This window comes from Myotis daubentonii, chromosome 15, assembly GCF_963259705.1.
Source record: "Myotis daubentonii chromosome 15, mMyoDau2.1, whole genome shotgun sequence".
NCBI lineage: Eukaryota > Metazoa > Chordata > Mammalia > Chiroptera > Vespertilionidae > Myotis > Myotis daubentonii.
The window spans coordinates 1,179,935-1,190,961 of NC_081854.1; the positions used below are offsets into that span (position 1 = coordinate 1,179,935).

At 54.1% G+C, this 11,027-nt stretch overlaps 1 protein-coding gene across 2 annotated transcripts; it reads right to left on the minus strand.

The window, feature by feature from the left end:
• Nucleotides 1–22: 22 nt before the first annotated feature.
• On the minus strand, nucleotides 23–8,374 carry LOC132216452 (zinc finger protein 548-like). Of its 2 annotated transcripts, XM_059665654.1 has the most exons (4): nucleotides 8,176–8,374; nucleotides 6,142–6,183; nucleotides 4,622–4,748; nucleotides 23–3,069 (listed from the first exon to the last, which is right to left on the minus strand). In XM_059665654.1, exons 2-4 carry the CDS (start codon nucleotides 6,160–6,162, stop codon nucleotides 1,430–1,432), a joined length of 1,788 nt encoding a protein of 595 aa, XP_059521637.1. In that variant the 5' UTR covers nucleotides 6,163–6,183; nucleotides 8,176–8,374; the 3' UTR covers nucleotides 23–1,429. The 2 variants fall into 2 exon arrangements, with proteins under 2 accessions (XP_059521637.1, XP_059521638.1); XM_059665655.1 differs by lacking the exon at nucleotides 4,622–4,748 and having other exon boundaries at nucleotides 8,176–8,373.
• Nucleotides 8,375–11,027: the final 2,653 nt, after the last annotated feature.

The following is an 11,027-nucleotide window of genomic DNA, read 5'->3' on the forward strand; positions in this document are numbered from 1 at the left end:
TCTATATGCTGTGTACAAGGCAGATGATTCAAAATTTTTATTGATAATGAATTCATATGAAACTGAACTTAAGTGTGTTAGGTTTAAACTTCACTTTCCCACTCTAAACAACTCTTCTTCTCAGAGTGATTGTCAGAATGTAAAAGCACCGTGTTGTTTATACGTGTGCCACTGTGATACACAGAGCCTTGCTTATTATTGGATACCATGCTTTTGCACACACAACATGGATAATACTAATATATATGCACTTAGTAAAAGCAGCTATACAAGAGTAATTGTAGGATTTCTTATATACAATTCTAGAAATGCAAACTATAGTGTGTACCTGGGGATGACCAGTTGGGTAGAACTGGGAGAGACTATAAAGGGGCCAATGAAAACTGGCCCTGGCCGGGTAGCTCAGTTGGCTAGTGCCTCATCCCGATACGCCAAGGTTGTGGGTTCAATCCCCTAGTCAGGGCACATACAAGAATCAACCAACGAATGCATAAATAAGTGGAACAACAAAATCAATGTTCCTTCCTCCCAAAAAAGCAATACTTAAGAAAGAAAACTACAGGCTGATGGATATGTTCATTATCATGACTTTGGTGATGGTCCCCTTGTGCACACACATATGAAAATATATTTTACACTTAAAAAAAATGCCATTTATGTCAATGTATCAATAAAGCTGTTAAATGAAGAGTCCATACAAAATCTAGCCCTCCCTTCCTGTAGAAACATCCGAACATCTGGCAAAGCTCTACTGATTCCAGCAGCGCCATTCCCCATGTCTTAGGTGGGTCAACCCGGATTCCTTCTCAAACTAGAAGGAAATGCTGACAAATGCTTCAACGTGGGGAAGTTATGCTCAGAAAAGCAGCCAGTCACGGAAAGACAAATGCTGTATGACTCCACTTATATGAAATATCCTCAGGAGTCAAATTCAGAGAGACAGAAAGCAGAATGTGGCGCAGTAGGCCAAGGGTAGGAGGAGCTGTTTCATTTTATCAGCTTTGCAAGATAAAAAAAATATTGGAGATTAGTTGCACAACTATGTGAATTTTTTGTGTGTATGTGTGTGTGTGAATTTTTAACATGACTAAACTGTGCCATTAAAATGCGAGAGGGTAAACTTTGTTACAGGCATTTTAACCACAATTGAAAACGTAAAATTAAGACTAAAAACTACATGACAGTAGTTCCTGGGGGTAAATTAGAGCAGACATTTGGCTGAAGTCCTTCACCATTTGCTATACTCTCTCTGGCATGAACCTTTGGTGCCAGAGTGTGGCTGGAGGTTTGGCCAAGCACGTGCCCATATTCACTGCCCTCACGGTCTTTCTCCATCGTGAAATCTCTGATGTGTCACGGGGTGGGAGTTGCACTTAAAGCCGTTCTCGCATTCACCGTATTCCGAAGGCCCTAACCCAGTGTGAACTCATTAGGCCCTTCTCCAGGGGAATGAGTTGAGCGTGGTATCCAGAAGGTTTACCGTCTTCTCTGCACTCCTGAGCTCCTTGCCGGCGTGAATTCTGTTTAATGAGGCTGGAGCTGGAGCTGAAGAATTTCTCACCTTCACGCCTCTCACAGGCCTGTCCTGGCTATGGATTTTCTGGTGATGAACAAGGTGGGACTTCCGAACGAAGGCCTTCTGACATTGGCTGCATGCATAGGGCCTTTCTCCAGTGTGGATTTTTTGATGCTCAACAAGGATGTGTCTGTGGCTAAAGGCTTTCCCACACTCGCTGCACTCATAGGGCCTCTCTCCAGTGTGATTTCTCCAGTGTTTCAGGAGGCTGGAGTTGTACCGGAAGAATTTCCCACATTCACTGCACTCGTATGGCCTTTCTCCAGTGTGAACTCTCTGATGTCTGAGGAGTCTGCAGTGGTACGTGAAGGCTTTCCCACATTTGCTGCACTCGTACGGCCTTGCCCCGGTGTGATTCTGCCAATGTTTAACGAGCTTGGACTTGTACCTAAAGAATTCCCCACATAAGCGGCACTCGTAAGGCCTTTCGACAGTGTGAACTCTCCGATGTCTGAGGAGCGTGGACGTGTAGCGGAAGAACTTCCCACATTCGCTGCACTCGTACGGCCTTTCCCCGGTGTGGACTCGCTGATGTTTGAGGAGCGTGGAGTTGTACTGGAAGAACTTGCCACATTCCCGGCAACCGTAAGGCCTTTCTGCGGTGTGGACCCGCTGGTGCCTCACGAACGTCGAGCTGTACCTGAAAAACTTCCCGCATTCCCCGCACTCGTAGGGCCTTTCTACAGTGTGAACTCGCCCGTGTCTGACGAGTCTGTAGTTGTACTTAAAGAACTTCCCACACAACCGGCACTCGTACGGCCATTCTCCATTGTGAATGCTCTGATGTTTCACGAGGTTGGCTTTGTACTTGAAGAGTTTCCCACATTTGCTGCACTCAGACGGGCCTGACTCGGTGTGGACTCTCTGGTGGCCCATGAGGGTGGACTTGTACCTGAAGGATTTGCCACACTCGCTGCACTCGAAGGGCCGTTCCCCAGTGTGGACCCGATGGTGCTGCACGAGGTGGAACTTCCTGAGGAAAGCCATGCCACACTTGCCGCACGCGTGTGGCCTCACTCCCGTGTGGATTTTCTGGTGCTGCACGAGGATCTGTTTCCGGCTGAAGCTTTTCCCACACTGAGAGCACCTGTGATCATTCCGTCCCGTTTCCATGGTCTCTCTGCACTTGGTGCCCCCCCGCGGCTTCCATCTGTTGTGAGGAGCCCAGTGCTGCAGGAGCCCCGGGCCCACTGGGAAGCCCTCCCCACCTTTGCTGCACGGGAAGGTCCTCTCTGCCAGGGGGACGCTGCCCCTTCCGGAGGCGTGGTCTCCCGGCTGCTCCAGATGCTGCTGGTAGAGATCTGTCCCACAGATGCGTAGGCCCTGATCGGGGTACATTCTATCACGCTCAGCCAGTTGCAAAATGCCTTTCGTCTCGCAGGGCCGGGCCTTCTGGGTGGACGGGTCTGGCCTTGGAGTCCTGACCTGTGATTCTCCCACAGAATCTCCTTGCTCCAAAGGTGCCTCCTCACCCCGGGCGCCATGCCAACTCCCTGGAAGCAGAGAAATGGCAGTGACGTGCATGTTGATTTTGGTGGGAGGGGCTGGCCCCATTAGAAATGTGTGTCAGAGCCCCAGCTGGTTTGGCTCTGTGGTTATAGCGTCGGCCTGCAGACTGAAGGGTCTGGGTTCGATTCAGGTCAAGGGCACATGCCTGGGTTGTGGGCTCGATCCCTAGTACGGGGTGTGCAGGAGGCAGTCGATCCATGATTCTCTCTCATCACGGATGTTTCTATCTCTTTCTCCCTCTCCCTTCCTCTCTGAAATCAATTTAAAAAATAAATATATTTAAAAATAAATAAATAAAACATATTAATTCTTTAAAAAAATATATTGTAGTTCAAGGACGATTTAAGGCTACGTGCAGACCTCATGACAGCCTGAGTGTGGTCAAGTGTAAAGGGAGCAGGGAAGCTGAATGGGAAGTGTGGCCGGTGTGTGGCAGGAAGGGATTACAGGTCAGAGCAGAAATGAAAGCGGGGAGCGGGAGTAGAAACGAGCTGCAGCCACTGGTCCTGGCATCAAACAGTGATGAAAAGCGAGCGGGTAGCCCTGACTCGTTTGGCTCAGTGGATAGAGCATCAGCCTATGGACTGAAGGGTTCTGGGTTCAATTCCCATCAAGGGCACATGCCCATGTTGTGGGCTCGATCCCCAGTAGGGGGAGTGCAGGAGGCAGCCGATCCATGATTCTATCTCATCATCGATGTTTCTATCTCTCTCCCTCTCTTTTCCTCTCTGAAATCAATAAAAATATTTTTAAAAAAAGATTCCCATCAGGAGGCAACCGAACAATAAACCTCTCATCTTTGATGTTTCTCTCTCTCCCTTCTCCTTTCCTCTTTGAAATCAATAAAATATATTTTTAAAAATTATCAGCCAAAACCGGTTTGGCTCGGTGGATAGAGCGTCAGCCTGCGGACTCAAGGGTCCCGGGTTCGATTCCGGTCAAGGGCCTGTACCTTGGTTGCGGGCACATCCCCAGTAGGGGGTGTGCAGGAGGCAGCTGATAGATGTTTCTCTCTCATCAATGTTTCTAACTCTCTATCTCTCTCCCTTCCTCTCTGTAAAAAATCAATAAAATATATTTTAAAAAAAATTACCAGAACTTCATAGCACAGACAGTAGAAATAACCCAGTGGTCCTTAAAATTAGTAACTATGTTGGGGCTTAAAATTTCTGACTCAGGCGGATCCCAAGAAATGTCAGCACGAGGAGGGGCAGGGCCTGGGCACCGAGGTCCCAGGATATGGCCTGAGTGACCCCCCAGGGAGACCAGCTCTGGGGGAACCCACGGGGCATCTCTCACAACCTTCATGATTCCCAAGTCCCCAGCCCGTCTCGCGAGGACTCAGAGCAGCAGGGATGGGGCTGTGCGGGGACAGCGCACGGGGCCCGGCTTTGGCACCAACAACACGGGTGCCAGGAACCAGGAGAGGCAGCAGTGCCCACGGTCTCCGGTGGGAAGGGCAGAGCCGCCCGGGAAAGGGAAGGACGGAGCCCAGCCCAGTGCCCCGGGGGGGGGGGGGCGGTGCGAGGGCCTTACCCACAGAGCACAGAAGGGCCACGTTCTCCAGCATCACGTTGTGGTACAGGCGTCGCTGGGCCTCATCCAGGAGCCCCCACTCCTCCCGGGAGAAGCGGACGGCCACGTCCTCAAAGACCACACGGCCCTGGGAAAGGGGACAGCTCAGCCCAGGAGCAGTTTGTTTGTTTCTTTTTTTTATTATTAATTTTTTACAGGTTCTTGACTTGAACCTCAAATCACGTTTTTCTTTTATTTTTTAAAATATATTTTTATTTAAAAGAAAAAATATATTTTTTTTATTGCTTTCAGAGAGGGAGGGAGAGGGAGAGAGAAACATCAGTGATAAGAGAGCATCATGGATCGGCTGCTTCCTCCCACGACCCCTACTGGGGATGAGCCCACAACCCAGGTACATGCCCTTGACCTGAATCGAACCCGGGACCCTTCAGTCTGCAGATCGATGCTCTATCCACTGAGCCACACCGGCCAGGGCAGCGGCCACCACTCTTGTGTGGCCCCTGGGGAAACTCGCCTGGACGGTTACAGGAAGTTCCTGCCAGGTCTCCCCGTCTTCTTCACACCCCGATTCTCTTCCCTCTGCAGCCAGAGGGGGCCTGTTAAAGTGTGGGTCACAGCACCTTCCAAGCTTCCCACCGACCTCAGATCAGAGGCCTGGGGCCTCAGACTGTCACTCCAGGCGGGAGACCTGTGCTCCCCTCCCCACCCCGCACCGGGCTCCCCGTTCCCACCAGAGAGAACGGAGACCTGCAGGTCCTTTAACCTCCCAGCTGAACCGCCCCTGCTCGCATGTGAACACGCCAAATCCTGTGCCTAAGACTCCCTGGGACATCTTTTTGTTAATTTCATTTTATTGACTTTTAGAGAGAGAGGGAGAGCCCTAGCCAGTTTGGCTCAATGGATAGAGCATCGGCCTGCAGACTGAATGGTCCCCAGTTCAATTCCTGGTCAGGGCACATGCCTGGGTTGTGGGCTCGATCCCCAGTGCGGGGCTTGCAGGAGGCAGCCGATCCATGATTCTCTCTCAGCATGGATATTTCTCTCTCTCCCTCTTCGTTCCTCTCTGAAAGAAAGAAAGAAAGACCTGCTCCATATGACCTAGGCCTGGAAACAAAATCCTGGGCCTGCTGAATGCACAGGGTCTCAGAATCAAGGGAGGGAAACGAGTGAGAGACGGTTCAGGGCCCTCCCCTTCCCTGAGGGCATAGATCAGTGATGGCGAACCTTTTGAGCTCGGCGTGTCAGCATTTTGAAAAACCCTAACTTAACTCTGGTGCCGTGTCACATATAGAAATTTTTTGATATTTGCAACCATAGCAAAACAAAGACTTATATTTTTGATATTTATTTTATATATTTAAATGCCATTTAAAAAAGAAAAATCAACCAAAAAAATGAGTTCGCATGTCCCCTCTGACACGCGTGTCATAGGTTCGCCGTCACTGGCATAGATACTTGGAAGCGCCAGAACCACGGGGTGGTCGCCGGGATGGCTGAGCACAGACACGCCCTCCACTCACCTGTGCAGGGTCCGTGAGCATTGCTGCCAGTGCCGTGGGACCCTGTGGGAAGAAGGCGGCCGTGAGAATGGGGTCGCCAGGGTCGGACCCTACAGGCCGTGCGGGACCCCCGCCCTGCCAGGCAGCCACGCAATCTCTGCCTGGTGGTCCCAGCCCAGCCCCTCAGCAAGCCGTGCCCTCTCCCATTCACAGCAGCTGAGACCTGGACGCAGCCCACGCGCCATCAGGAGACGAGTGGGTACAACAGCCGTGGGATGTTGACACCACGGGATGCTCTGCAGCAGTGAAAACAAAGGACCTCCAGCCCCGGCCGGTGTTGCTCAGTGGATAGAGCGTCGGCCTGCAGACTGAAAGGTCCCGGGTTCGATTCCAGTCAAGGGCACGTACCTCGGTTGCAGGCTCCTCCCCGGCCTGGGGCCCTGGTCAGGGCGCGTGCAGGAGGCAACCAATCCATGTGTCTCTCTCACATCGCTGTTTCTCTGTCTCTCCCTCTCTCCTCCACTCTCTCTCAAAACCAATGGAAAAATATCCTGGGGTGAGGATTGACAAACAAACGAAACATCCGTGATGAGAGAGAATCATGGATCGGCTGCCTCCTGCACACCCCACACTGGGGATGGAGCCCGCAACCCGGGCCTGTGCCCTTGACCGGGAATCAAACTGTGACCTTCTGGGTCAAAGGTTGATGCTGAGCCACACAGGCCAGGCTGTCTATTGATTTAGAGCAGCGGTTCTCAACCTTGGCTGCACATGCGAATCACCTGGGAATCTTTTCAAAATCCTGATTTCTGGGCCTCATCATCCGGAAATACTTTCTTTGTGATGGGGTGTGGCCACAGCATTAGTAACAGAGAAACAGAATTTCCGGAGTATGCGGCCCAGAAATCAGGATTTTGAAAAGATTCCCAGGTGTCCTAACCGGTGTGGCTCAGTGGATGGAGCGTCGGCCTGCGGACTGGAAGGTCCCACGTTGGATTCCGGTCAAGGGCATGTACCTTGGTTGCAGGCACATCCCCAGTGGGAGATGTGCAGGAGGCAGCTGATCGAAGTTTCTCTTTCATTGATGTTTCTAACTCTCTATCTCTCTCCCTTCCTCTCCGTAAAAAAATCAATAAAATAGATTTTTAAAAAATGGCCTCTGGTCCAACCCTGACTGGGGGTCGCACCCACAGCCCAGGGATGTGCCCCCGACCGGGACCTGAAACCTCAGCTGACCTTGTGGGGCGGGGACAACCTCCAACCAGCGGCCGGCCAGGCCCCCCTCTCCGCCCTTTGCCGCCTCCACGCCCGCCCCGCCCTCACTGCCAGGCCCCCACGGTCACCCGCACACCCGCCTCCGTGGCTGACACCTCCTGCCCCAGCAGGTCCGCACTCAGCTGGGTGTCCCCCGACACCGCCCCTTCGCGGCCCCGCCCTCCCCGCCCCCCGGGACGCCTCGGTCAGCCCATTGGATGGAGCCCGGGCCACGGACTAAAGGTCCCAGCTACACCGAGGGGGGGGGGGGGGGGGGCGGCGGCCGGTGCCTGACTCTCTCATCGCGGATGTTTCTCTCTCCCTCTCCCTTCCTCCGAAATCAATAAAAATATAGATTAAAAAACAAACAAACCTGGGATGTTGCTTTCCGCCTTACTTTCGCTCCCAACTGTTTCTGTTTGTTTGTTTTCTTGTTTTTGGCAACAGGAAGCCCTGGCGGCTGGAAGTTTCCTAGATTCTCACCTGCCCCCTGGACACAGAGACCCCGAGGCGCACCCCTCGCCCCTGCCCCCTGGACACAGAGACCCCGAGGCGCACCCCTCGCCCCTGCCCCCTGGACACAGAGACCCCGAGGCGCACCCCTCGCCCCTGCCCCCTGGACACAGAGACCTCGAGGCGCACCCCTCGCCCCTGCTCCCTGGACACAGAGACCCCGAGGCGACGCACTTAGGGAACGCTGCCCCCTGCCCGCCACCCTGACGCCGGACAGGGGCCTGACTAGGGACCCGGGCTCCTGCTCGGAGGAGTGGGCGGAGCGGGGGCTGGGGGCGCAGCACCCACCTCGGTCGGGCTCCTGGGCGCGGCCCCGCCGCGGGCCTGAGGGAGGACCGGGGCGACGGGGCGGGAGCGGGGCGTCGCCGTCACCACCGGGCCCAGCCCGGCCTCCGCCGCCTCAGCTCCCGCTCTTCCTCCCGCCCCGCCCTTCCGAGGCGCTGACCCCGGGATAAACCCCGTCAAAATGACAATCAGAAAAAAAAAAAAAACGCAGGAAGTCCCGCCTCCAGCGCACAATGCGCACGTAGTCCGCGCGCCTCTCCTAAGCCCTCATTGGCTCAGTTGCTCCTCGCACACCGAACAGACTTCTGGGTATTGTAGTTTCCGCTGCCGCCGCCACCTGTCAGGTCTCCGTCCGTAAGTTACTCCCAGTGGCGGATAAAGGCCGAGTGCCCGGTCAGAGGCGCCGGGAATGGACTTAGTTCCGGGCTCCGAAAGGAGGCTGGGCGCCGCGGGCTCTTTAGTAAAAGGCGAAAGATTTATGCGATCTGAAGAGAAACCAGAGCATTACCGCGGGCTCTTAAAGGGGACGTGCCCAGGTTTCTCGGGAGGCGGTTCAGGAAGCCACCAAGGTTAGAGGCCTGCTATTCTCAGACCCGCCCCACCAGGCCCGGCACGTTCCCACTCACAGCTGTCAGCTATCTTGGGGCTTTGCGGATACGCATGCTCTGCAGAAACAAGACGGTGGCGGAGGTGAATGCCGGTACACGCGGCTCCCGGAACCGCAGCACGATTACAACTAAAACACGGAACCGCCTGACAGCGCGCTGAGTGGAAGTCTTACTTCTAGAGAAATAAGGAAGAGGGTACACAGGAGGGGTGGAGGCGCCGAGCTTTCCACGCGCTTTCCATTCACTTCAGTGCGGACTCCGAGGAAGATCTGGACCAAAGAGCAGGCCCCAACCCCACTGAAACGCTTCACGTCACTAACCAGGTCTCTGAAGCCCCCCCCCCCCCAGGCTGTACATCACAATCTGGCCCCGGAAGCCCCGCCCCCTGGCTGTACCTCACAATCTGGCCCCTGAAGCCCCGCCCCCAGGCTGTGCGTCACTAAAGGACATCCAAACCCCGCCCCCACGCCTTGCACGCAGTCTGAGCTCTCATTGGTCGGTCGCCGCCGCCTCCGCACTGCCTTCTGGGTAACGTAGTTCCCTCGCCGTGCCCTGCGTTGTCTCAGAAGCAGGTCATTCCTGATGGTGAATACCAGCCAAGCGGCAAAGGGAAGGGCGCTGGGGAACGGAGTTCCAGGGCCCGAACGGGGCCGGGCTTCGCTGGCTCTGGAAGCGGCTCCGCTCAGGTTTCCTGGCGTGGGGTCCAGGGTCACCGCAGAGACTGTTCAGGGACTCGGGGGTCGCGGCCGGTTCCCGAAGGCTGCGCTCGGGAAGGGGCAGCCCCCTCATCGCTGTCAGCCACCGAGTTGTCAGAGGCGCACTGAGGCTGTGGAGCTTTCTGAGCGCCAGCAGGTTTGTGGGGGACAATAAGACACGCCCCCAGGCAGGGCTATGGGGGGTCGGGGTGACAGGACCCCCCCCAAACCCCCCAAAGTGGTCAGGATGTCCCTGTGCCTCGGCTGTCCCGCCTGTATACCTAGTGATGGTGTTCCAATGGAGGGAGCCACGTTTTAAAAATTAACGGAGTACATTTTATTTTTCCAGCTGCTCTTTTTATTTTTAATATATATATATTTTATTGATTTCAGAGAGGAAGGGAAAGGGAGAGATAGATAGAAACATCAATGATGAGAGAGAACCATTGATTGGCTGCCTCCCGCACACCCCACACTGGGGATCAAGCCGGCAACCGGGCATGTGCCCTGACCGGGAATCAAACCGGTGACCTCTTGATTCCTGGGTTGAGGCTCAACCGATGAGCCACACCCGGCTGGACCAGGGAGCCACATTTTAATGCAGATATTCATCCCTCCACATCTGAGGCATTTCCCACTTAGGAGTCTGAAAGCTCTCTGCAGGGACTTCTCTCTCCTGTGTGCACAGCCTGTGCCTTTCTGACAACTTGCCCCCGTGTGCAAAGGGAGCACCTTACCTCTGCGATGCAGGTTTGGGTGTCTGATCCGCCTCGTGCCTGGGAAGTGGTTCATCGTTGCATCTGTAATTGTAGCGACAATGTCTGCCAGGGCGTTGAGGTCCTCTCTGGGGAAACACTTATGAAGTGGGTATTACTCAGTGTTAATAATAATTATGACTTGGTTGTTCTCCGAGGAAAGTGACAGAAATGGGTCTAGAGCAGCGGTTCTCAACCTGTGGGTCGCGACCCCTTTGGGGGTTGAATGACCCTTTCACAGGAGTCGCCTAAGGCCATCCTGCATATCAGATATTTACATGACGATTCATAACAGTAGCAACATGACAGTGATGAAGTAGCAACGAAAATAATGTTATGGTTGGGTCACAACATGAGGACCTGTATTTAAAGGGCCAGAAGGTTGAGAACCACTGTTCTAGAGGAATATGTGACAAGTTGGAGGGAAAAAAATAGGATTTCAGGGCCCGTTGAGTGAGAGGCACTGAGTGTGAAAAGTCACAGACTGTGGCTTGCTGAAACCTTGGCCACACTCAGGGTTTTGTCCCCAAATATGATCCTCCTATATAACAGAAGGCTAATATGCAAATCAACTGAACGGTGGAATGACTGGTCGCTATGATGCGCACTGACCACCAGGGGGCAGACGTTCAACGCAGGAGCTGCCCCCTGGTGGTCAGTGTGCTCCCACAGGGGGAGCGCTGCTCAGCCAGAAGCCGGGCTCACAGCTGGCGAGCCTCTCCTGCCTCCGTGGCAGCGCTAAGGATGTCCGACTGCTGGCTTAGGCCTGCTCCCCATAGGGAATGGACATCCCCCGA